Source organism: Nyctereutes procyonoides, unplaced genomic scaffold (genome assembly GCF_905146905.1).
Source record: "Nyctereutes procyonoides isolate TBG_1078 unplaced genomic scaffold, NYPRO_anot_genome, whole genome shotgun sequence".
Classification (NCBI taxonomy): domain Eukaryota; kingdom Metazoa; phylum Chordata; class Mammalia; order Carnivora; family Canidae; genus Nyctereutes; species Nyctereutes procyonoides.
The window spans coordinates 38865374-38891818 of NW_026575139.1; the positions used below are offsets into that span (position 1 = coordinate 38865374).

Genomic DNA, 26445 nt, shown 5'->3' on the forward strand with positions numbered 1-26445 from the left:
GGCTATTCCTGCGGAGTGCCCAGCATTATAACGAATCCGCGTCTCCCAGTCTAAGGGCTATTTGACATCGCCTCTCCCACGTGCTCTCTTCCATCCAGCGGCTGCGGCGCACGCCCTGACCCAGACCTTCCGCCCCTAGGCTCGACTGGCAGCGCAGCCCCCCAGCCTCGCACTGGTGTCCGATGCGAGAGCCTGTGCTTAAGTATGGTCTCTTTTCTCTGCCTTTAGAGTCCCGGGTTCCCAGGCGGGGGGCAGCAGGCTTCGCTCCGGAAAGGTGGGATCTTCGGAGGAGGCCGCCGCGTGTACGTGGCGCGGTGGGTGCTGGGGGGTCGCGGAGACCCGCAGCGCGTCCCCCGAGCGGGTGTGGGAGCTGCCCCGGGCCCGGCACACTGGGACGAGGGTCCGAATTGGACGCTCTGAGCCACTCCCAAACCGGGTTTGGGGAGTCGGGGTCTTGTTTTGGAATAATGAGTTAGATTGAAAAGCATCCACGCGGTGACCTTGAGCTGACAAGCGGGAGACCCTCTAACAAAAAAATCTCGGGGTAGAATACCGTGGCCCAGGACCCCTTCTCTGGGTGGCTAATTTAGGAGGACGTACTATTTAGACGTTTCCCTTTACGCATTACTAAATATTTTTTAAAAGATGAAAGCAAAAATTATAATCTGCTGTAAAAGTTAAATAAGAGTGTCTTTATTGTTACATCTCATCTAACTCCTTTCATATAAAAAAAATCATAGAATAAAAGGGACATTAAGGGCTCAGCTTTGGAGAACCTTTTAATTATTCTTGATATATTTCCGTAATTAATCATTATTTTTTATGTCAGTTAAATTTCACTCTTCATTATTGGTCTCTTAGGTACCTGTTCACAATTTGTTTTATAATGCGGCAAATTAAAAGATATGACGATGTCAGAGACTTTGAAGATGACTTAACCCCCTTATATTCTAGGTGGAACTTAAATATGAAAGAAAAAGTGACCTTTCCTCTGTAGTCTCTAAGGTGTGAGCATAGGCATAGAAACTAATTAAAATGATTTGAATAAATGATTTGATTTGGATCTTAGAAACCCCCTTCATATCAGACCTGGGGGTAAAACCCAAGTAGTCTTGCCCCCATCTAGTCCAATGTTCATAGGCTCGTCCTTCAGGCCTGGAAGCCATGACCAGAAAGCAGTAATCTTTCAAAAGTATTTTTTGCTCTGATTAGTAGTAAGTTGAGTTGGGGTTGCCAGTTAATCAGTCACAACTCCTAAACCTGCCACAAATAATCTGAAGTAAAGGGACATGTAGCAGAGTCCTATTTTATATCAATCAGACAAGTTCAGATCAATTTGGACATCTGACCTATCAAAGACACTGATAGCCCTGAAACAAAAACATGGCTCACAAGATTTTCTCTCATTTCTTTTGCACTATTGTTAACATGTTTACTTACATGCTTCCTCTTTCCCACTGTCATATATCCATCCATCCATACATAAATAGATACACATTTTTTGCTGACTGGTTTGCAAGTAAGTTTCAAACATGACCTTTAACCCTAATTTCTTCAGCTTGTATAGCCTTAACAACAATCTATTACATAGGCACAGTAAGATTATCACACTTAATAAGGTAACATATTCAGATTTCTCCAATTATCCCAAAAATCTTTATTTTTAACTCAGAAAAAAAATTTTTTTTAATTCAAGGTCCAAAGTTCACACATTATTTAGTTGTCAATGACTCTTTAGTCACTTAATCTAGAACAGCTTTCTACCTCTTTTCTTTATGACCAGCTTTTTAAAGAGACGTGTAGCTGTGTTACAGATTGTCCCACATTGTGGATTTTCCTAATTATTACCTCATAATCAGACCTGGATCAAATATTTTTGGCAAGAATACTACATAGTTGATATTTTATCTTTATTGGCTATGATGGTGACTGCCAGATCTTTCCAGTATAAAGGGACTGTTTTCCTTCAGTGATAAGTAACCTATGGATTACTTTGAAACCCTGGATATATCCTATTTCCCAATTACCTGTACACAGTAGTTTTATCATCCATTCTTGCCTGAATCACAAGATTACCAATTACCAGTACCAGTCATGCAGAGACTAGGGTCAGTTATCATGATCATGGGCAAGGACATTAGAAGAATCATTTATTGTAAACTAAGTTTGAACCAAATTAGAAATTTGCTTCCAGACCTGGTACAAATCTGCATAGGATTCCAAAAAAGAAATGGAGGGCATCCCCCCTATCACATCCTGGTTAGTTTGGTTGTTTTCAGAAATTTCTGGGAATTACTGTCCTTTTATGTTCACTGGAAAGATTAGGAGGTTAAGTACTTGATACATGTAACACGTATGCTAAGGAATTGTAACCTCAGAATAGATTGAGGAAACTTTCACTTATGGAAAACAGTTTAGCCGACAGAAGTTTAGATTTCATCAAACAGACTTAGAGCTTGAAGAGGCCTCAGCCATATTGTAATCCCCTCATTTTTCAGGTAAGACATCAAGCCTTATTGGAGATATTCAAGCAAAGATTGGACAACAAATTTTCCGGAACAAAAGGAAACTCATGCATCAGAAAAGGTTTGAATTGATGGCTGATAAGAACTCTCTTAACTCTTAAGTTCCCTGGTTTTATTATATATTTTGTCTGACACAAAAATAACTTAGCATTGTAATCATTCCCAAGACCTAAGCCAGAGATTCTAGAACTCTTTTATCCCGTTCTTCCCTCTCTAGGTTTCAGGGATCTAACCATAAGGTAACCTCTAATTGGATATTTGCTTCTGTAATAACAGTTGCTGTAATAGCTGAAAACTAGGACTAAATCACAGGGTAGCCACAATGCTTCTACCTGTTTTCAACATCAGGTGGTCTATGTGGCTGTTGGACTTTGTCGGTCAGCCTAATATAGTATTAAATAACTGCAAAATAGAATATCTTAAGACTTAGAAGACCCCAAACTAGCAAGTAAATATGAAAATCATTCACTCCTTTATCTCCAATATTTTTTAGGAACAAGTGCCTATAATTAAGTGCCTATAATTACCATAAGCCTGATACTGGTGACTACAGAGAATTTGGAGAGACTTAGCCAGGCTTGAGAAAACTGATTGTTAGCTCCTAGTTCAGTTTGTAGGTCTGGGAAGATAGTTGAGAAAATAAAGTATATAATTGAAACTCTAGAAAAAAAGGAAACCATAATGTTAACATAGGAGTGTTGGGTAGTAGAACTATTTCTCTTTTATTTTCCAAATTCTCAAGAAATAGTTTACTCATAATATGATAAACTCTATTTAAAGGAGGAGATACTGTATATTAAAAACTATACCAAGAAAATAATTTTTTTAGAGATTTTATTCATTTATTTGAGAGAGTGAGCGAGAAAGAGACCATGTGTGCGAGTGTAGGGGCAGAGGAAGAGGGTAAGAGAGAGAAGCTGAAGCAGACTCTGCTATCAGCACGGAGCCAGACATGGGGCTCAATACCATGACCCTGAGATCACAACCTGAACCAAAATCAAGAATCTGACACTCAAACTGACTGAGATACCCAGGTGCCCCCCAAAATAGTAATTTTGAAATAAAATTCATACCAAGAGCATTTGGGGCACTCCTCATCTATGTGTTGTCAAAGACTTCCAAATAACAACCATCATTTGTCACCGTGAGTTATATACTAAGGGGTAGGTGGGATAGAGTCAGCATAGTATTACCAGTCTCTGAAAGTTTTTTTTTTTTTTTAAGGAATGAAGTAATTTTTTTAAAGATTTTATTTATTCATGAGAGACACGGAGAGAGAGAGAGAGAGAGAGAGAGAGAGAGAGAGAGAGAGAGGCAGAGACATAGGCAGAGGGAGAAGCAGACTCCATGCAGGGAGCCCGATGTGGGACTTGTTCCCGGGACTCCAGGATCACACCCTGAGCTGAATGAAGGCAGATGCTCAACCACTGAACTACTCAGGCGTCCCACCAGTCTCTGAAACTTAACACAAAGATTTCATACCTTCTGCCCCTCTGGACTCCAGCTAAACAGTGATTATATACAAATTTTAACCTGAAGAAATAAAAGGATAGGAATAGGAAAATGAATGGGATTTTGACCTCACAATCTGTGAATGTGCAGATTTCTGTGGTTTTTATAAGTAAGAAAATCAGATTTATTTTTGGTGTGAGGTATAGAAACACCAATGTCCTGAAGACAGTGAATGTACTATACAATTCAACAATTCAAAAGGCTAAAGAAGTTTTATAGATGAACTTCTGTCATTTGAGCTAGAGGCCTATTGTTTTGTAATGCATATTGTATTGTCTTTATATTTTTTTAAGTTCCCACAAAACAAGGGTTTCATGTAACACTTATTTTCACAAAAGTTATCTTACCAGTTATTGGATCTTTTCAGGCTGTTGAGGGAAAAGCCAAAAGAACTCTAGTTCTGAGCGTTTGCTAACCCTACACTGCACACTGAATCTTGTTCTTTGGCAGGGATTAGACAACTTTTTTTTATATATTAATCTTATTATTTTGAGATTGTTATAGATTCACATGCAGTTGTAGGAAAAATGCAGACATCCCTTGTGCCCTGTACCCAGTTTCCCACGACAATAAGGCTACAAAACATCACACAGAATATCACAACATGGATACAGAACATTTCCATTACAGAAATCTCATTTTGCCTTTTTATAGTAATAATCACGCTTCCTACCTATATTCCCTCCTTAACTCGTGGTAATCACTAACACTTTCTCTATTTCTTTAATTTTGTCATTTCATGAATGTTATATAAATCATATAGTATAGAACCTTTTGGGTTTTTTTTTAATTATTTTATTTTATTTTATTTATGATAGTCACAGAGAAAGAGAGAGAGAGGCAGAGACATAGGCAGAGGGAGAAGCAGGCTCCATGTACCGGGAGCCCGACGTGGGATTCGATCCCGGGTCTCCAGGATCACGCCCTGGGCCACAGGCAGGCACCAAACCACTGTGCCACCCATGGTTCCCAGTATAGAACCTTTTGGAATTGGCTTTTCTCACTCAGCATAATTCTCTAGAGATTCATCCAGTTTTTATGGAACAGTAGCTCATTCCTTTATTCCTGAGTAGTATTCCATAGTACTGGTATACCAGTTTAACCATTCACCGACTAAAGAATATATGGGTTGTTTCCAGGTTTGACTGTTAAAAAAATAAAGTTTCTGTATACATTCACATACAGGTTTTTGTGTGACTGTCACTTTTCATTTCTCTGAGATAAAGGAATACAATTGCTGGGACATATGGTAGTTGCATGTTTAATTTTCTAAAATACTGCCAAACTATTTGTTGGAGTAGCTATACAATTTTACATTACCACTAGGAATATCTGAGTGATCCAGTTTTCCCACATACTCACCAGCATTTGATGTTGTCGCTATAAATTGGAAGAATTTTATGTTTTACATTTAAATTCCTGATCCATTTTGAGTTAATTTTTATGTAAGTCATATATAAATGAGAAATTTAGTTTGAGGTTAAACTTTTTCCTATGGATGTACTATTAATTGTTCTAGTACCATTTGTTGAAAAGGCCATTCTTCATTTCATTGCTTTTGCCCTTTGACTAAAAATCAGTTGGACATATTTGTGTGACTCTAATTCTGGTTCTCTGTTCTGTTCCATTGATCTACGTGTCTGCTCCTCCACCCATAGCATACAATACTGATTACTGTAAATTTGTAAGAAGTCTTAAAATTAGGTAGACTGATTTCCCCCATTTTATTATTATTTTCTTGAATTTCTTTAGCTATTTTGCTTTCTAATAAAAATTTTAAAATAATCTTGTCTATATTTACAAAAAATCTTCCTGGGATTTTGATAGGAATTGCATTAAGCCTATATATGTTAATTTTGGGAAAATGGGTATCCTTACTATGTTGAATTTCCCAATCCATGAACATAATGTGTCTCCATTTATTTAGGTCTTTGATTTTTTTCATCAGCATTTCGTAGTTTTCAGCATACAAGTCCTGAACATGCTTTGTTAGATTTACCCCTCAGGTTTTTTTGAATGACCATTAATGGTATTGTACTTTTCATTGCGTGTTATCGTACTTTTCATTGCGTGCTCACTGTAAGTATCTAGAGACAGAATTGATTTTTTGTGTGCTTATCTTATATCCTGAGACTGCTGAACTTACTAGTTCTAAGAGTTTCTTTTTAGATCCCTTGGGATTTTCGATGTTCACAATTACGTTACCTGCGAAGAGAATTTTACTTTCTTCCTTTATACTCTGTATGTCTTATTTTGTTTTCTTGCTTTGCTCTTCTGGGTAGAACTTCCAGCGGAATATTAAGACTGGTAAGAGGGATGCCTTGGTGCCTGAGTGGTTGAACATCTGCCTTCCACTCAGGGTGTGATCCCAGGGTCCTGGGATTGATTCCAGCATTGAGTTCTCTGCAGGGAGCCTGCTTATCCTTCTGCCTATGTCTCTGTCTCTCTGTGTGTGTCTCTCATGAATAAATAAATTAAAAATCTTAAAAAAAAAAAAAAAAACTGGTGGGACACCTGGGTGGCTCAGCAGTTAAGCGTCTGCCTTCGGCTCGGGGCATGATCCCGAGGTACCAGGATTGAGTCCCACATTGGGCTCCCTGCATGGAGCCTGCTTCTTCCTTTGCCTGCCTCTCTCTCTCTCTCTCTCTCTCTCTGTTTCTCATGAATAAATAAATAAAATCTTAAAAAAAAAAAAAAAAAGACTAGGCAGCCCAGGTGGCTCAGCAGTTTGGTGCCTGCCTTCAGCCCAGATCCTGGGGGCCCTGGATCAAGTCCCACGTCGTGCTCCCTGCATGGAGCCTGCTTCTCCCTCAGCCTGTGTCTCTGCCTCTCTCTCTCTCTGTGTATGTGTGTCTCATGAATAAATAAATAAAAATCTTTAAAAAAATAAATTTTAAAAAAAGCCTGGTAAGAGCAGATATCTTGCCTTGCCCACAACCTTAGAGGCAAATATTTAGTCTTTCATCATTAACTATGGTTTTTTATAGATGCTCATTATCAAGTTGAAGAAGTTCTCTTTTCCTTTTCAGTTTTTTTTATCATGAATGAGTGTTGAATTTGTCAGATGCTGTTTCTGCATCAATTGATATGATCTCATGATCTTTCTCCAAAGACTGAACGAGCCTTGCATCTCTGGAGAAAACTCCACTTATTCAAGGTGTATATAATTATTTTTATATATTAATTATATTTGCTACTGTCAAGGATTTTTAAAGCTATTTTATGAGGATATTTTTCTTTTGTGTACTGTGGTTTTGATATCTAGATAATGCTAGATTCATGAATAAGTTGTTAGATTTCTATATATGGTATTTGTAGTGCTATTACCTTTTGATGTCTGCAGGGTTTACAGTGATATATCCTATTTCACTACTTATACTGATAATGTGATTTTTTTTTTATTAGTCTTGGTAGAGGTTTGTCTGTTATAATCTTCTCAAAGAACCAGCTCCTTGTTTTATTGATTGTTGTACTTGTTTTCATTTTCATTAACTTCTGCTCTTTATTATTTCCTTCCTTCCAAATGCTTTGGGTTTATTGTGTTCTTTTTCTAGGTGCGTGAAGTGAAAGTTTAGTTTGTGGATTTGAGACCTTTACTTTCTTTGGTCTCTTGTATGAATTTAGTTGTCAGTTTTCCTCTTGGCTCTGATTTAGCTGTGTCCCACAAATTTTGATGCGTTGTATTTTCAGTTTATTTAGTTCAATGATTTTTTATTTTTTTGAGACTTCTTCTTTGCCCCATGGATTATTTAGAAGTAGTTTATTTTCCAAATGTTTGGAGATTTTCCTGTTATCTTTCCATTGCTGATTTCGAGTCAGATTCTGCATGATTTCAATTATTTTAGATTTGCTGAGGCTAGTTTTGTAGCCTAGGATATAAATGGGCATTTGATAAAAATGTGTATTCTGTAGTGGGGAAAAACGTTCTGTAAATGTGGATTGTGTGTTGATGGTGGTGTTTTTCTACATCTTTGCAAATCTTCTGTCTAGCTCTGTTGGTTGTTAAGAGAGGAATATTTAGTACCCAACCGTATTTCTCTTTCTCCTTTCAGTTCTACTCTTGTGTATTTTGCAACTCTCTTGTTTGGTGCACACACATTTAGGATTGTTGTGTTTTCTTTTCTTGGTAGATTAATCCTTAATGTTCCTTTGTGTCTTGTAATTTCCTTTGGTCTGACATCTACTTTGATATTAATATATCCACTAATTTCTTTTGATTGATCTTTTTCTGTCCTTTTATTTATAACCTGCCTGTATCATTATATTTGAAGTAAATTTCTTAGAGACAGGGCAGCCCCGGTGGCACAGCGGTTTAGTGCCGCCTGCAGCCCAGGGCATGATCCTGGAGACCCTGGATCGAGTCCCACGTCGGGCACTCTGCATGGAGCCTGCTTCTCTCTCTGCCTGTGTCTCTGCCTCTCTCTCTCTCTCTGCATCTCTATGAATAAATAAATAAAATCTTTAGAAAAAAAATTTCTTAGAGACAGCATATAGTTGGTAATGTTTTTTAATCCATTCTACCAGTCCCTTTTAATTGATTATTGAGACCATTTATATTTAATGTAATTGTTTATACTAGGGCCTAAATTTGTTCCTTTTTAATTTTCAGAATAGAAAAACAGAATAGTTTTTCTCTTTCTTGCCCTATTATGGATTACATGAATACATTTTAGAATTTCATTTTGATGTATATGTAGCATTATTTTAAGATTTTATTTATTCATGAGAGACAGAGAGAGACAGAGACATGCAGAGGGAGAAGCAGGCTTCATGCAAGGAGTACAATGTGGGACTCGATCCTGGGACTCCGGGATCCTTATATATCCTTTATAGTGATTGCTCTGGGTACTACATGATATTTACATAGCTTATCACAGTCTAATGGTGTTGACACCAGCTTCACTGAAGTATAGAAACTTTACCTCCCCTTATCTTCATCATAATTATTAATATACATTTAAAACCACATTAGAGGGCAGTCCAGGTGGCTCAGTGGTTTAGTGCCACCTTCAGCCCAGGGCATGATCCTGGAGACCTGGGATCAAGTCCCACATGGAGCCTGCTTCTCCCTCTGCCTGTGTCTCTGCCTCTCTCTCTCTCTCTCTCTCCTATGTATTCTTATGAATAAATAAATAAAATCTTAAAAAAAGATAAAACCACATTTGACAGTTTTTTTTTTTAAGATTTTGAGAGTGTACTCACGAAAGAGAGCACAAGCAGTGGGGCGAGGGAGAGGGAGCAACAGACTCCTTGCTAAAAGCAAGGAGTCCAATGCATGGCTGGGTCCCAGGACCCCAGGATCATGACTGAGCTGAGGGTAGACGCTTAACTGACTTGAGTAACCCAGGTGCCCCTAATTAGCTTTATATTATAATTTTCGTTTCAACTGTCAAACAGTTTAGGACGTTCAAGAAGAGAAGGAAAGTGTTATACTTAGTCATATTTGTTATTACTGTATTTTTCCTCCTTCTTGATGTTCCAAGTCTCCTATTATCATTTCCTTTCTGTTTAGAACTTTAATTCTTCTCTTAGGCACAAATTCTAGTTTCTTTCATTTGAGAAAGTCTTGATTTTCCCTTCATTCCTGAAGCATATTCTTGCTAGTTTCAGGTTCTGGGTTGACTAATTGTTTTCCCCTAGGTAAGATGTCACTTTTTCAATTCCTACTTTCAAAAAGTTTTGTCTTTAGTTTTAGATGTTTGGCTGTACTTGATGTAGATTCCTTTGTGTTTATATGCCTTTGGCATTCACTCAGCTTCTCTTGGATCTATAAATTTATCTCTTTTGCCAAATTTGGGAAGTTTTTCGGCCATTATTTCTTCTAGAACTTGTACAGCCCTGCTCTTTTCTCCTCTTCTTCCAGGACTCTGTTGAAACAAATATTAGATCTTTTATTACCTTCATATGGGTTTCTGGCACTCTGTTCATTTTTTTCCATTATATTTTTCTGTTAGATTAGTTAAGTCTATTTTCTATCTTCTAATTTGCTGATTTCGTGCTCGCTTCGGCAGCACATCTACTAATTAGCTGATTTCTTCCTCTGTCCCTCATTCTCCTGTTGATTGTTCTATCAGTTTATTTTGGTTATTTTATTTCTGACTTCTTAAAATTTCCATTTGGTTCTTCTAACATCTTGTTTATTTCAAGCATATTCATAATTGCTTATTGATGTATTTTTTGTAATAACCATTTTTAAATCTTTGATATTTCTGTCATCTCAATGTCAGATATATATTGCCTTCTTTCATTCAGTTTGAGACTTTCTTAGTTCTTGGTATGATGATTTTTTTTTAATGATTATTTTCTTTTTATTGTAACCTGGACATTTTGCGTATTGTGTTGTGAGGCTCTAGATCTTGTTTAAGAAGATCCCTTCTTGTGCTTGCTTCGGCAGCACATATACTAAGAAGATCCCTTCTTTTCTAGGGATGCCGCTGACTCAGCGGTTCAGCATCTGTCTTCAGTTCAGGGCCTGATCCGAGGGTCTGGGGATCGAGTTCTACATCAGGCTTCCCACAAGGAGCCTGCTACTCCCTCTGCCTATGTCTCTGCCTCTCTCTCTGGGTCTCTCATGAATAAATAAAATCTTAAAAACAAAAAACCTAAAAAAAAATAAAAAACAAAAACAAAAAACCTTCTTTTCTAGCTGGCTCCTTTTGCCACTGCTCCATTAGCAAAAAGTAGGGGAGGGGGCCTCCTGCCTCATGACTACTAGATGTAGGCCAGAAGTCCAGGTAACTCACTCTGTCACTTAGGTATGTGGGGGGTGATGTGTTCCTCATTACTGCTGGGAAAGAGTAGGAGTTACGGCTCTCCAGTAGGTCTCCACTAGTATCACCCTGGCTGAGACAGACTGGAGTGCCTTATTACTGCTCCCCACATGGTCTCCACTGACACACTGAGTATGTGAATTTACCATGGGAGTATAATGCAGGCCTTGAATCTCAAAGAGGCCACCTTTTATACCACCTAGATTGGAGGGAAAAGGGTACCTCATTATTGCCAATTGAAGTAGAAGTCCAGGCTCCTCATGTTGTTTCCACTGACACTTGTTGGGGGTGCGGGAAGCCCTCATTAATGCTCAGTAAGGATTTAAAGTCCCTGCTTCCTAATCTCCCTTCTCTAAAGTGTGAGGATAGGAGTGCCTCATTACAGCTTAGTGAGGGTAGAAGTCTAGGCTCCTAACTTGGCTTATGTTGATGTGGCTGGATGGGGAATACAAGCCACAATGTTTTTGTTTGCCTGGAGTACAATAGCTATTGTTTAAAAGTTTTCTATTTTATAGGCTTCCCCTTTCCTGGCCCTTTAGCTAGAGAGGGCCAGCTTTGGGGAGATGGGGAGTTTTGACTGTGCCCATTGGCATTTGCAGATTGCTGGCTTCTTCAGCTCCGACTCTGTGATATAGGAGACAAAAAAGAGGGAGAAAGAACTCCCCACTGTTTTGTTTCTTACGTCTCAAGGGCCCTGGCCAATATATTTTCTTCTCTCCATCTTTAAGAGTCTTATGTTGGTTTTATATGTCAGATCCAGGGTTTTTAGTTGTACTTAGTTTGAGGAACAAGGAAAAACACATCTCTTGCACCATCTTTCCAGAAGCACAAGTCCTAAACTGCATTGTATGATATAGAATATTCTGTCTCTGGTGCCTGAGTGGCTCAGTGGTTGAGCATCTGCCTTTGGCTCAGATAATAATCCCAGGGTCCTGGGCTTGATCCCACATCGGGCTCACCACAGAGAGCCTGCTTCTCCCTCTGCCTATGTCTCTGCCTCTCTGTGTGCCTCTCATGAATAAGTAAATAAAATCTTTAAAAAAAAAATATCTTCTGTCTCTGACTGGTTAGTGGTGTTTTAGAACAGCACAGCAATACCTGAAAAATTGTGACTTTCAGTTAACTGTTGGTATTTTTCAGGTAGTTTATGTGGTAAAAACCTCTGCAGTTGACCCTTGAACAACAACAGGTTTGAACTACACAGGTCGACTTAAATGCAGATTTATTTTAGTACTGTCTTTTCCTTATAATCTTTTTCTTTTTTTTTTTTTTTAAGAGAGAGAAAGAATGCATGAGTTGGAGGCAGGGAGGTGCAGAGGGAAAGAGAATTTTTTTTTTTGTTTTTGTTTTTTGTTTTTTAAGAGTGATAGAGACTCGTAAGCACTCCCTACTGAGCATAGAGCTTGACGGGCTTGATCCCATAGTCCATGAGATCATGACCTGAGCTGAAATTACAAGTCTGACACTTAACTGACTGAGCCACCCAGGTGCCCCAAGTGGATGGTGTTTATTAATAATTATTAAAAATGTTGTATTTATGTAGAGATAATAAAGGGATCATTATTACTACAAGTCAAAGTTATATTAGCAACCAGCGGTACTTGCAGGAAGACACCAGAGATCTCTTCGTTTTCCCTTAAAACTCTATTAGGAATGAGGCTTTAACAAGTAAACCTTGCAACATAATAGAGCAAGCTGTCTTAAAACTAGAGATTTAGATAGAGCGGGCCTTTGGGGGGCCCATAACCAGCAGTAAAAAATCTAATTCTGTAAACTGTAGGTTTTTCATTAGAAGATTGTTGGGGGAGGGGATTTAATTAAAGACTCCATTAGAAATTTATAAAACAAGAGTAACAATTTCAAGTAAACTTTGTTCAGTTCTGTTCATAAACTGTTCTTGTTTTAATTATCTAACTCTTCAGCTAGCCTAAAAATATTTGTTCACAGACTGACAAACTTTTTCTTAATTTTTAAATCAGGTGACTAATAAACATACCAAAAGAATATGGCTGCACAAATGCCAGAATCTGATCAGATAAAACAGGTAAGGTAATACAATTAACAAAAAAGAATTTTGCAAAAAATTTAAGGCACAACTTGGTGCAACCATGTCAGTCAGTGATCTCACAAAATAACTTCATATTTCATTGACAAAAATGGATTCTAAATGATGTGAAACATACTTATTTTCCAGATAATTTGACAGATATCCAGGAATGAATAAATATTCAACTAGAAAACTGGACTGTATTTTGTAGATCATACCATATGGGTCATATTATGCCCATTAAATTCTGACTTAAGTATTACAGGGTATTTTCCCCAAATACAGATAATCAGTAATTAAGTTTCAAAACTTTTTTTTTTAAACCAAACATTAAAGAATGTTCTGATTTTTCATAGTTCAAGGAATTTCTTGGAACCTACAATAAACTTACCGAAACGTGCTTTTTGGATTGCGTTAAAGACTTCACAACAAGAGAAGTCAAACCTGAAGAGGTACGAAAAGTTCTGCCCACTAAAAATTCTCTAAGCTTGTCACAAACAATAGAAGTAGGATGCCTCTAACCGTTTTTGCTTGTTCCTAGTTATTTCAGAAATTTGGGCTACCTAATACATCACATTGCTCAGAGGAACTAAAGCATGGGTCCTGACCCATGGGCATTGAATTTAATGATCCCAAATATAATGTGACACTCATACTGTAGCATGGCAGTTTTCTTTCTTTCTTACTCTCTTTCTTTCTTTTAGTTAAGATACCTAAGGTTTGCTGAATTATTGTTCCATAGCAAAACTTCTTACTAATTAGCTTTCAGTCAAGATGGCCTGGCTTGAGAAACTTGATAATGGCTTTTCTATCTGACCCTGAGAACTCAGGTTAATTCTGGAAAAAGCAGAGCTTGAATATGGTGGCTGATATTGCATAGGTGGACTCTGAAAACTCAATCCTATGCAAAATTTTAACTTTTAATATCCTTATCAAAACATTTATATGTTGGCCAAAACTTTGGCCAAGTTTGTTGACACAAATTTCCTCCAGTGTAAGATATTGACCAATATCCATGCCAAGAACATATAACCAGTAATCAGCAAGTCCTTGTTAAATAATGACAAAGCTTGAAAAATGCCAAGCATAACATTCTTTTTGTTAAAAAGAGATGTTGAAATTTAATAATGTTAGGAATGGAGTTTCTAAAAAGGAACAAACTTACTACTGGGCCTACGTTTTAACAGTCAGAATGAGAGATGAAAAAGGCAGGGACATATCATTGTTTTTGTTTTAGTGCTACAAACTGATAGGCATTCAGTATATGTTAATTTTTGTAACTGGATAAAACTATTAGCAATTGAAAGCTGTGGTCACTCACTAGTCGTTTTAGTTCTCATATATTCAAAGAAAAAAGCACCCACGGCTGTTCATTTAGAATATGTGTACTTTTTAAAAACTAATAATTCTATCTTTTCTATTGGATCTTTTCTTATTTCTAGACCACCTGTTCAGAACATTGCTTACAGAAATATTTAAAAATGACACAAAGAATATCCATGAGATTTCAGGAATATCATATTCAGCAGAATGAAGCCCTGGCAGCCAAAGCAGGACTTCTTGGCCAGCCACGATAGAGAAGTCCTGGTGGATGGACTTTTGATGAAAGATTGCCAGCAGCTGTTGTGATAGAAATGATTCATCTGCTAGAATCCCCTGAAAGCAGTAGCCACCAGTTAAACTGTCTGTCATGACTGTGGCAAATGGAAACAACTGGAGAAACAAAATTGCTATTTACAGAGAATAATCAAAATAGAAGGTCTTACTGTTCAATGAAAATAATAAGATGCAACATTTGTTGAGGCCTTAAGATTCAGCAGCTTGGTAACTTCATTAGAAAAATAAACCATTGTTTCTTCAATTGTGACTGTTAATTTTAAAGCAAACTATGTGTTCAATCATGTATGAGATCGAAAAAAATTTTTTATTACTGAAAGTAAAATAAATGGAAATATCACTGAGCAGTTGTTTATACTATATATAGTACCATAGTATTCTGACTGGACTGTGGATACGTTGAAATGTTTTTCAATCACGATCATCCTCCAAGTATTCCTGTTCATTCATGTCTGCCTCAAATTGCTGGTAAATACATAAAATAGTTACTTGCTAATCATTTCAACCCACTATCCTTTCTTGCCTCCCTTCTTGTGTTAGGGTGGATATTATACATTCATATTCTAGCCATATTTTGAGATGTCTATAGTAAACATCCCACCTGAGACTACCTTGGGAGTGTGTAAGAATTGACTGTTACGCTCTAGTAGAGACTGTGTTTTGTGTTTTGTTCAAAAGCTGAGTCCAACATGAATGATACTGAATCATTCCAACATTATACAGTGTATTCTCAGCCATGACATGTGATCAGTGCAATAAAAAGTGAACCGAAGTTAAAGGAGTGTTTTATGGCTAAATGAATCCTAAAACAAATACAAGCATCTGCAGGAAATTCTAGTTGATGCATAAATATACCAAACAATTTGGCTGTTAAATAGACTAATACCTACTACTAAATTGGCTTATGAGTGGATTTCATTTGGTACCAATCTAAACTTGCACTTAAGAGAACACTAATTATAATTCTTCTATACATTTCTTTTTATATATATATAATTTTTTTTAAGATTTTATTTATTTATTCATGAGAGACACACGGAGAGGGAGGCAGAGACACAGGCAAAGGGAGAAGCAGGCTCCATGCAGGGAGCCTGATGTGGGACTCGATCCTGGGCTGAAGGTGGCACTAAACCTCTGAGCCACCCGGGCTGCCCATCTCCTATACATTTCTTTTCTTTTTTTTTTTTTTTTATGATAGTCACAGAGAGAGAGAGGGAGGCAGAGACACAGGCAGAGGGAGAAGCAGGCTCCATGCACCGGGAGCCCGACGTGGGATTCGATCCCGGGTCTCCAGGATCGCGCCCTGGGCCAAAGGCAGGCGCCAAACCGCTGCACCACCCAGGGATCCCCTACATTTCTAATACCAAAGTGATTTCTATGTATTGTCACATTTGAAGCCAAAAGTATTATTCTACTTTGATAATTTATGGCTTTCTGTATTCTAATTTTTTAAGCTATTGCATCATTTAACTAACAATACCATTTAACTTACAGGCCTTTGTTGACATTGCAGTCAGTAATGGTTAGGTCTTTGAAAGTACAAAGACAAAATATTAACAGTGCTACTTTTAAAGTTGAAATGTTGGAACAGGGGATCCCTGTGTGGCTTAGCGGTTTGGCGTCTGCCTTTGGCCCAGGGTGCGATCCTGGAGTCCCGGGATCGAGTCCCACATCAGGCTCCGGGCATGGAGCCTGCTTCTCCCTCCTCCTGTGTCTCTGCCTCTCTCTCTCTCTCTCTATGTCTATCATAAATAAATAAATCTTAAAAAAAAAAAGAATTATGGAACATCTATAAGATTCAACAAAATATACAATTCACTGTAGTAAAAGGAACATGAAAAAAATAGGCTTGTTTCATCATAAGGCAAGAAAAGCAACCAAAAATTCAGAAATTGTACTCATTTAAAGTTCCCATCCACACAGACTTTCCTGTTTTTATGTAATCAGGCCTAACATGTTATTTACTGTGTTCATATAGCAAAGATAATTAAGTATGTGCTCACCTGGCAAATAAGGGGAATTTTGCGCAACAGCATCTCAAATACCTGAGGAGGGAGTGTGTGTTTGAAAACCTTCAGAAGTTCCTGTGGTTGTCTACACACTAAAAGGGCATTGCTGAGATGTTGAACTCCCAATCGGTGTTCTCCTGAAACAGATTGATAAGGTTTAAAGCAAAATTTTAACGTTCTTCAAAATAGTCTACAAACTACCAAGAAAGCAACAACTATTAAAATGAACAAAGGGATGCCTGGGTGGCTCAGTGGTTGAGTGTCTGCCTTTAGCTCAGGGGTGATCTTGGAGTCCCTGGATTGAATCCCACATGGGGCTCCCTGCAGGGAACCTGCTTTTCCCTCTGCCTGTGTCTCTGCCTCTCTGTGTCTCTCATGAATAAATAATCTTGAAAAAAAAATGAAAAAAAGAAAGCATATCAAACTATGGACTACTTAAACAAGTCTTAAAAACAGTAAAGACAAAATGGGGAAAATGTTGAGCTGCCCATTAGACTCACTGTGATCAAAAATACACTCTTGCTTTAGAAATGCTCACATTCCGCAATGTGGATTTGCAACGGGGATACTGAATATTTTTTAAAGATTGTCTTCTGCTGTTACTGAAAGGGGATAGGTTATCCTTAACTCTACATGTGTGATTGATGAAATATAAAGGAAACACCTATGTTCTGGCTAAATGAGACTTTTAGGGTTTTGTTTTTATTTTTATTTTTTTTAAGATTTTATTTATTTATAAGAGACACAGGCAGAGGGAGAAGCAGGCTCCATGCAGGGAGCCCGATGTGGAACTCGATCCTGGGTCTCCAGGATCACGCCCTGCCCTGAAGGCGGCGCTAAACAGCTGAGCCACCGGGGCTGCCCTAGGGTTTTGTTTTTAAAGATTTTGTTTATTCATGAGAGACAGAGGCACAGACATAGGTAGAGGAAGAAGCAGGCTCACTGCCATGAGCCTGATGCAGGACTCGATCCAAGGATCCCTAGATCATGAAAGGTAAACACTCAACCACTGAGCCACCCAGGTGCCTGGAATGAAACTTTAAAAAAATAGATTGTATTATCAAAGAGTTTAAAACAGTTTAAAACATATTATGCTAAAGCATAATATGATTACATTGCTAGGGAAAGAAAAGAGATTTATGAACTTTGATTTCTAAGTTTTAAAATGTTTTAGGGTGATTGGCTATAAAGTAAGAATGAAAATTTATGTAGTATGGAAATTAGTCACAGAATTTCTGTTTAAGTTAAAACATGGAATTACTTAGTCTCACTATTTCATTCCAGAAAACTGAGGCAAAGATCAGTAAAATGACTTAAAGTTTCAAAATTAGTGCCAAATTAGTAACTGCATCTAATTTTCTGAACCTTGAGACCACAATATGCTGTCTCTCTTAAGGTGTTACATAATTTCCCACATATATAGAAAAGTGCATGACGGACAAAATAATGCTTCCTGGATTCGTATTATATTTAAACTGAAAAGCCATCAGAAGGACATGACCTAACTTAAGACACACAAAGCAAAACTTGCCTATATTACATAAGTTTTAAGAATTAAAGTCTTGTGTCTAGACATCTAATTTTACATTTTCAACTTAAATTATCTTTTTTTTTAAAGATTTTATTTATTTATTCATGAGAGACACACAGAGAGGCAGAGACACAGGCAGAGGGAAAAGCAGGCTCTATGCAGGGAATCTGACATGGGACTCGATCCCAGGTCTCCAGGATCAGGCCCTGAGCAGAAGGCGGCGCTAAACCGCTGAGCCACTCGGGCTGCCCCTCAACTTAAATTATCATTGCCAGGTATCTAGTAAATTTTCATAGACATATAAAGAAGGTATTTCTTAGATGAAATACTGTACTAGAATTTCACTAAAAGGTCTAGTTTATTTTATTAAGACTTATTTGTTTTAGAGAGAGGGAGCAAAGGTTGGGGAGTAGGGGCAGAGGGAGAGAGAGACTCAAGCAGACTCCTCCCTGAGTGAGGAGCCCAATATGGGGCTCTGTCTCTCCACCCTGAGATCATGACCTAAGCTGAAACTAAGATTCAGATACTCAAACAACTGAGCCACCCAGGTACCCTAAAAGGTTTATTTTAAATTAATAAAAGTACAGCTTTATGGAGATGACACATTAGGTCAAAATACTTTGATCATATTAAACCTTTTAAAGAAAAAAAAAGGTAAAATAGTGCCTCCTCTCAAGTTGACACAGCTGATGTGACAAAAACAATTACCAGTTTGATCAAGTAAGCCAACCAACCAAAAGATTGAATCAATTCAGCTAATCAGAAATTCAATCAAAATTATTGGCTTTATCGTCTTATATAGACAACCACAATTGAGATGGCTCTAGGAATATCCTCCTTGACAGCAAGGTAATGAAAATGGGGGATAGTGACAGGGGGTGGAGAAAACTGAAAGGATTACGGAAAACTCGGTGAGAAATTATGGCATTAGAACTTTGGTTCTCAGTGTATTGTAATAACCTAGAGAGTTTGAAAAAAAATACTGACACCTGGGTCCCACCCCAGAGATTCTGATTTCATTGGTCTGGAGTTTGGTGTGGATTTCAATAAGCAAGCAAGATGAGAACTCCATTAGAAGTAAAATATGGACATAAAACCCTTAAAGAACTAACTAATCAATTTAAGATTTCACAGAAATAATGTTATCACCCTTAAGAGGGAAAATTTTAAAAACCATATTTCCAATTTTTAATCTCAGTATTTGTAACATCTTCACCTCTAAGTTAAACTCAACTATTACAAGAAAGCTTTTAAACATTAAGAATATGTCATAATTTTTTTATTTATAATTCCCACCTTTCTCTCCATATTTATATCATCCCAATTCAAAAAATGTTAAAGCAGAAAGGGTTTATCTATTTTACTTGCCCCTGTATCCCAGGAGTATCCACATTTAGGAATTAATCTAGATTCTGTGAGGACCCTAGTTTGTTGTTGTTTTTAATTTTATTTATTTAGAGTGTGCATGCAAACAAAAGCAGGGGGTGGGGCAGAGGGAGGAGGAGGTAAGAAGGAGGAGAGAGAATCTGAAGCAGACTCCATACTGAGCGCAGAGCCCTACTGTGGGTAGAGCTCTGGATGCTGAGATCATGATCTGAGTAGAAACCAAGGGTCAAATGCTCAACTGACTGAGCTACCCAGGCGCCCTGTGAGTCCCCTAGTTTACATAATTTGAGGGAGGGGACCCTTTTTGTTTTTAAGATTTTATTTTTTTTAAGTAACCTCTACCCCCAACATGGGCTCAAACTTACAACCCAGAGATCAGGAGTCACATGCTCTACTGACCAAGCCAGCCAGGCACCTGGAGAGCCCTTTTAAGAAAGACAATATAAAATTATGAATAAAAAATTAGGACTCTTCCCAGAACCCATTCTGCTCAGTGGTTAAGCATCTGCCTTCAGCTCAGGATGTGATTCTGGAGTGTGGGGACTGAGTCCTGCATCAGGCTCCCTAAAGGGCGCCTGCTTCTCCCTCTGCCTATGTCTTTGCCTCTCTCTGGGTCTCTCATAAATAAATGAAATATTTTAAAAAGCGGGGGGAATCCCTGGGTGGCTCAGCGGTTTGGCGCCTGCCTTTGGCCCAGGGCGCAATCCTGGAGTCCCGGGATCAAGTCCATGTCGGGCTCCCTGCATGGAGCCTGCTTCTCCCTCTGCCTGTGTCTCTGCCTCTCTCTCTCTATGTCTATCATGAATAAATAAATAAACAAATAAATCTTTAAAAAAAAAAAAGCCTGTGTAAATGAAGGTCCTTAAAGCTTATGCTTTACTACCTTGGTTAAAATCACTTCTGTTTATATCATTTAAGTCAGTTCTTACCATTTATTTTGCCATTAATATTTAAGATATTTTTAGTCCATTTTAAAACTTTCTAAAAGATTAATATTGAATAAAATACTAAAACTTCAAATTACAATGATTAATGTGCTATGACTGAATATCTTTTTCATTTCTCAAAACCTTTATCATGTGTTTTAAGCCACTGAATTAACATAAAAATCTTGGATATTGAGTCATCCAGGATCCTGACTTTGTTTTCATAAATTCTGGAGCATGCTACCTCTTAATACAGGGTGAAAAAAGAAAATCTTTTCAAAAAAGACAAAAGAGCAAAGCAGCTACAGGCACTGTGAAGAGAGGAAATTTACAACACTTGAAAAAAAAAAAGGATACATAAATGGGTATAAGCAACATCATTCATCCCTTACATAAGATTATAGCCTGGAGAAAAAAAAAAAAAAAAGATTATAGCCTGAAAACAATTCTTTTCCTTTCCAGGGCTTAACACCAGAACAAAGACACAATTACTACATACAGCATTTACAAATACTTAAATTACCTACCATCATTTTATGTAATGATGTTGTGATGCATTGTGGATAAAGGGGTGGGGATAAATTATAATTCAATATATAGTTCATGGTGAGTCCAAGGTAGCCCCTACATACATCACTACATTAGACGCAATACAAGAATGGGCATTTATAATTTCACCATCAAAAATAAGTAATTGTTGTGTTAAGAATACTTATAAGAATGCAGGAAAAGCTTTATGAAACAGTTCAAATTTTTTAGGTTTTAATTCATAAAACATTTAGTCATTTGGAGCATTCATTTACTTAGAATTTTACCTGACAATAAACGAAGAGTTACTATATTTGGTTTTTTTTTGCTTCTCCATCTGCCCATTTCCAATGTATAATAAGCCCGAATGCTATGTATAATATGATGGAAATAGGGGTGCCTGGGTGGCTCAGTTGGTTAAGTGTCTGCCTTCAGCTCAGGTCATGATCCCAGAGTCCTGGGATCAAGCTGCATGTTGGACTGTTCCCCTGCTTATTCTTTCTCAAATAAGATCTTTAAAATAAAATAAAAAATATACATGGTGGAGATGAACAGTGTGATCAAGTGAAAATCACTTTAAAGCTAGTTGGTTAACACATCTAGCTAGTTTTTCTTTTCCTTTGAGAGAAGAAGATAGTGGAGGTCAGTAGGGGGAGAGGGAGAGAGAATCTTAAGCAGGCTCCACACTCAGCTCAGAGGCCTGACAGGGAGCTTGATCTCAGAACCCTGAAATCATGACCTGAGTTGAAATCAAGAGTCAGGAGGTTTAACTGACTGGGCCACCCACGTGCCCCAAGTTTTTTGACATATAACCACCAAATATATTTTGAACATATATTATCAAAAGTAACTGGTTACAAAAAAATGTTTACATTTTTACCTCTGGATAACCAAAGTTCTCCCATTTGTACCTCTTGCAGAAAAAGTTCTTGCAATTTTTCATTCTTTGCTGGATCCCACAACTAAAAGATTCATAAAATATTAACAATGATTAATGAATGTAAGGTATAGGCTTAGTGATCAAAATTATCTAATTTTTACTTAAAAGGCATGTCTTGAACCTCATCTAAATCCAAAGTCTGATAACCACAGTTGTTCTTTATAATATTTAAAGTAATTTAAGATGGAATTACATTTTCAGGTAATTAAAAATCCATGGCAGGGATCCCTGGGTGGCTCAGTGGTTTGGTGCCTGCCTTTGGTCCAGGGAGTGATCCTGGAGACCCGGGATCGAGTCCCACGTCCTGCTCCTTGCATGTAGCCTGCTTCTCCTTCTGCCTGTGTCTCTGCCCCTCTCTCTCTCCCTCTCTCTCTCTCTCTCTCTCTCTCTCTGTGTGTGTGTGTTTCTCTCATGAATTAATAAATAAAATCTTAAAAAAAAATCCATGGCATATTGAAATTAGGTTGAGATACTTGTAGTAACTCTCATTTACATTTTAACCAGCTTCCTAAATACACATAGCAGAAATCCTACTGTAATTAACTGCAACAAACGTGACTTTGTAGGTTGCAAAATTGTTTTTCTTGCCTAAGGGTATTAAGGCTGTTTGTTGATTTGGCAAAGGGCATGCATGGCCAGGAGTTGGCAGGACAGTTGGTGGTGTTCTGAAGTACCCTACAGCTTGCTTCAGCCTGGTTGGGGAAGGTGACCAGGGTCACAGGATAGCATCATTATTGGTACCATGAGCAGGCTGGTCTTGAAAGGTACGTAGAGTGGACAATCCTTGACCCAAAATGTCAACTCCCCTGTCAGTCACTTCAGCTCAGTCTGTTATAGCCGGAGCGTTTCTGTGTTTTCTGTTTGCTGTCCACAAGAATTCTCTTTTTAAAACGGGATGAGTTGGGAAGCCTGGGTGGCTCAGTGGTTGAGCTGCTGCCTTCGGCCCAGGTCGTGATCCCGGGGTCCCGGGAGCCCTGCATGGAGCCTGCTTCTCTCCCTGCCTAGGTCTCTGCCTCTCTCTGTGTGTCTTTCATAAATAAATATTATTATTATTATTATTATTATTATCTATGAAAGACACAGAGACCTCGGCAGAGGGAGAAGCAGGCTCCCTGCGGGGAGCCCGGTGTGGGTGGGATTCGATCCCAGGACTCTGGGATCACGACCTGAGCCGAAGGCAGACGCTCAACCACTGAGCCACCCAGGCGTCCCAATAAATAAATACCTCTTAAAAATAAAAATAGTAAAATGGAATATGTCTTTTTATAAGCCCCAAGTGGTTGTTCCTTCCGTCCTTTCCGCTGCAAGCTAAGCGCACAGTGAAAGCCGCCGCTGGGGGCGGTGGGAAACGCCTGCGGCCCAGCTCGGAACCCCGACGCCCGGCCAGGCCCGCGCCGCCCGGGCCGCGGGGACTCGGTTACTCACTATCACGCCACCTCGGCGCCCCCAAGCACCGCACCTGGGCGCCCCGTGCCTCCGCCGGCCGCCGCTGGGCTCCTCTCTCTGCAAACACCAGGCGGCACGTGCTGCCCCGGGGCCCTCCGACGCCCGCGGGGCCGCCCGCCGCCCTCCCGGCCGCGCAGCCGCACTCACTGTCCCGCAGGCGGCGCCTGAACGCGGGGTCGCCGCGCCGCTTCCGGTCCCAGTGAACACAGTAGGCGAGGAAAGCGACGGCGCCGCAGGCCGCCAGGGCCGCCAGGGCCGCCAGGAGGCCGAGGACGGCGCGGACGCGGGGCATCCGGCCGCGGGCGCCCGACGGCCGAGCGTTGGGCGCGGGCGGGCGAGCGCGGGGAGCCGGCCGGCCGGCAGGGGGCGTCGGCGCGGCGCCCGGAGCAGCGCGCGGGCGCCTGGTCCCGCGGCGGGCGGCGCGAGGAGGAGGCCGAGGGTCGGAGACGGCGTGCGAGCTCGCGGCCAGGTCTGTCGCACTCCAAATCCTGAGCCCCCGACCCAGACGCGCTCTTGTCCCTGTGCCCACGACCCCCACCGAGGCACATCACAGCGTGGCCGAATGCGGTTAAGCGGCAGCCGAATCCTCCCCAAGCCCCTGGCCCCTCTCCTGCAAACTGAAGTTGACTCCTGACTTCGTCTGCTCCTAGCTCGCAGCCCCGCGCCCGGAGCATCGCTAGCCCGTGCTCCCCGACCCGGTCAGCCTGGTCCCCTGAAAAGAACACAGGCTCCCAAAGTCCCCAACCACCTTAGCTCAATAGCAGGAGGAAAGAGGAGTTTGAAAGCAAAATCATATTAGCCCGGGATGGGGTGGGGGTGGGGGCGGGGGTGACAGTGGATCTGCAGGCCTGAGCCTCGCAGCAGCCAAAAGTCCCAAAGCAAAATCAACTGAGACGCACGATGCTTAACTAGTCTAGGTGCGTTTCTTTCTAGTATTTGCTTTATTCAGACAGCAGGAACAATGGAAGTAAGACTGACCCCAAATACAGAGTTTGGATTTTTCTACTAAGTCACAGAGAAGGCCTAACTAAGCTAGGTAAGGACCTAAAGGAACTAAATATTTTTGTTGTTGTTGTTGTTGTTAGGCTATTCAACTGGTCTTTATGATTTACGGATATTACTAGTGTGTGCCAGCCAGGTGCTCATTACTGCTTGTTTCTGTCAGGGCCCAGAAGCAGCCCAGGTCCTCACAATTTGAGAGTTAACAGGTGTAAGTTACATATAATGGTTTTCTTGAGTACTCTTGTGTTCCTTCCACAGTCTTCTGTTTGGGAGCTTGGTCTAGTGTCAAAACCCAATTGTAATCATGAACACAAGAGAGGAGGGCATCAGCCTCCAGGGTTACTGGTGATCTGGGAGTGGTTTTTGATTTGGATCTTCGTAAGGGGTTTAGCCCAGTTCCAAGTGATCTTTTTCTAGGCTGGCTGCTCTTACCTTCTGATAAAACCACTCTGCCACTCCCCCGTCCCTTCCTATCCTTCACTTCCACTGAGCTCATAATTAATCCCTGAGGTACATGGAAAAGATTGGGGCCAGGATAACTGTGGAAATTGCCGGGTGTTTAAGGACACAGTAAACAGCGACATATAAAGGTAAGAGAATCATTATAGCAATTAGAAAATAAACAGAAATTGTCACAGAGACCATGCGGGAAAATAATTGAAACATTCTCAAGCAAATTTCTATGGTAAAGGTAGGTTTTTCTTCTCAAATGTATAGACATCATTCTTGCTAATTGGAGGATCCGAATTTCTACAATGCTATGGTCATTTTCCAAATTGAGACAGTATTAATAATTGTCCAGAAACCATGGTTCTATGCTGGATGATAGCTCCTTCTTCCAAACAGTTTTATTGAAGTATAATTGGCATATAATAAGCTGCATAAATTTAAACTATACCATTTGATACACTTTGACATATGTATACATCCATAAAACCATCACCAAAATCAAGATAGTAATGATATCCATCATCCCAAAAGTTTCCTTCAGTCATATGGTAGGAGTATGTTTAATTTTTTAAAAAACTCCCATTTTTCCAAAATGGTTATATCATTTTGCATTCCCACCAACAGTATATGAGACTTCCAATTACTGCATATAGTCACCACCCACATTTGGTTGGTCAGCCTTGTTAATTTTAGCATTCTAATAACCATGCTAGTAGATTCTCGCTGTAGTTTTATCTTGCCTTTCCCTAATGCCTAATGATATCCAACACATTGTTTATAAATAGACTTTATTTTTTTAGAGAAGTTTTAGATTTACAGCAAAATTGAGTGTAAAATACAGAAACCTCCCATATAATCCCTGATTCAACACAAGCACAACCTCCCCAAGTACCAACTTCCCACACCAGAGTGCCACGTTTGTTATAATTGACGAACCTACATTCACACATCATTATCACCCAAGATTTGTAGTTTATACTATAGTATGGCTTGATACACAAATGCGTATTTTGACAAATGTATAATAACATGTATCCATCATTATAATAACACCCAGAATACTTTCACTGCCTTAAAACCCCTTTGTGCTCTACCCATCCATCCTTCCCCTCCCCAACCACAGCAACCACTGATCTTTTCTCTGTCTCTATAGTTTCACCTTTTCCAGAATGTCATATACATGGAATTATATACAATCTGCAGCCCATGAGAGATTGACTTCTGTCACTTAGCAATATGCATTTAAAATCCCTTCATGTCTTTTAATGGCTTGATAGCCAATTTCTGTTAGTGCTAAACAATTTCCCAAGTCTGGATAGACCAAGTTTATACATTCACCTGCTGAAGGGCATCTTGGTTGCTTATAAGTTTGGACAATTATGAATAAAGCTGTTATCAACACCTGTGTGCAGATTTTTGTGAGGACGTAAGTTTTCAACTCATTTCAATATATACACTAAGGAATGTGATTGCCAGATTATACGGTAAGAGCATGAGTTATTTTGTAAGAAACTAAAGGCAGCCAAACTGTCTTCTAAAGTGGCTGTACCATTTTTGCATTCCTACCAGCAACAAATGGGAGTTCCTGTTGTTTCACATTCTTGCCAACATTTGATGTCAGTATTTTGAATTTTTGTATTCTCATAATGCAGAGATATCTAATTGTTGTTTTAATTTGCATTTCCCTGATGATACATGATGTGGAGCATGTTTTCACGTGCTTATCAGCCATTTGTATGTCTTTTGGTGTTAAGTG

At 39.3% G+C, this 26445-nt stretch overlaps 2 protein-coding genes across 5 annotated transcripts; one reads left to right on the forward strand and one right to left on the reverse strand.

The window, feature by feature from the left end:
* The first annotated feature begins 80 nt into the window (after positions 1 to 80).
* On the forward strand, positions 81 to 15243 carry TIMM9 (translocase of inner mitochondrial membrane 9). 4 transcript variants are annotated; one of them, XM_055304323.1, is made up of 6 exons: positions 87 to 274; positions 2499 to 2586; positions 7067 to 7194; positions 12787 to 12851; positions 13211 to 13306; positions 14297 to 15243. In XM_055304323.1, the coding sequence occupies exons 4-6, from the start codon at positions 12813 to 12815 to the stop codon at positions 14429 to 14431; spliced, it is 270 nt and encodes an 89-aa protein (XP_055160298.1). In that variant the 5' UTR covers positions 87 to 274; positions 2499 to 2586; positions 7067 to 7194; positions 12787 to 12812; the 3' UTR covers positions 14432 to 15243. The 4 variants fall into 4 exon arrangements, with proteins under 4 accessions (XP_055160296.1, XP_055160298.1, XP_055160299.1 ...); XM_055304324.1 differs by having other exon boundaries at positions 7150 to 7194; XM_055304321.1 differs by lacking the exon at positions 7067 to 7194 and having other exon boundaries at positions 81 to 202.
* TOMM20L (translocase of outer mitochondrial membrane 20 like) lies at positions 14883 to 23529 on the reverse strand. The gene is made up of 5 exons (XM_055304320.1): positions 23385 to 23529; positions 23251 to 23294; positions 21732 to 21813; positions 16475 to 16617; positions 14883 to 14936 (listed from the first exon to the last, which is right to left on the reverse strand). Exons 1-5 carry the CDS (start codon positions 23527 to 23529, stop codon positions 14883 to 14885), a joined length of 468 nt encoding a protein of 155 aa, XP_055160295.1.
* Positions 23530 to 26445: the final 2916 nt, after the last annotated feature.

Coding starts and splice junctions, on each gene's coding strand:
- TIMM9 (XM_055304321.1), top strand. CDS start 12,813: ATGGCTGCACAAATGCCAGAATCTGATCAGATAAAACAG. Junction 12,852..13,210: donor AATCTGATCAGATAAAACAG/GTAAGGTAATAC, acceptor GATTTTTCATAG/TTCAAGGAATTTCTTGGAAC. Junction 13,307..14,296: donor GAGAAGTCAAACCTGAAGAG/GTACGAAAAGTT, acceptor TCTTATTTCTAG/ACCACCTGTTCAGAACATTG.
- TOMM20L (XM_055304320.1), bottom strand. CDS start 23,529: ATGCCCCGCGTCCGCGCCGTCCTCGGCCTCCTGGCGGCCCTGGCGGCC. Junction 23,295..23,384: donor CAGGCGCCGCCTGCGGGACA/GTGAGTGCGGCT, acceptor TGGTGTTTGCAG/AGAGAGGAGCCCAGCGGCGG. Junction 14,937..16,474: donor AAATTCCCCTTATTTGCCAG/GTGAGCACATAC, acceptor TGTATTTACCAG/CAATTTGAGGCAGACATGAA.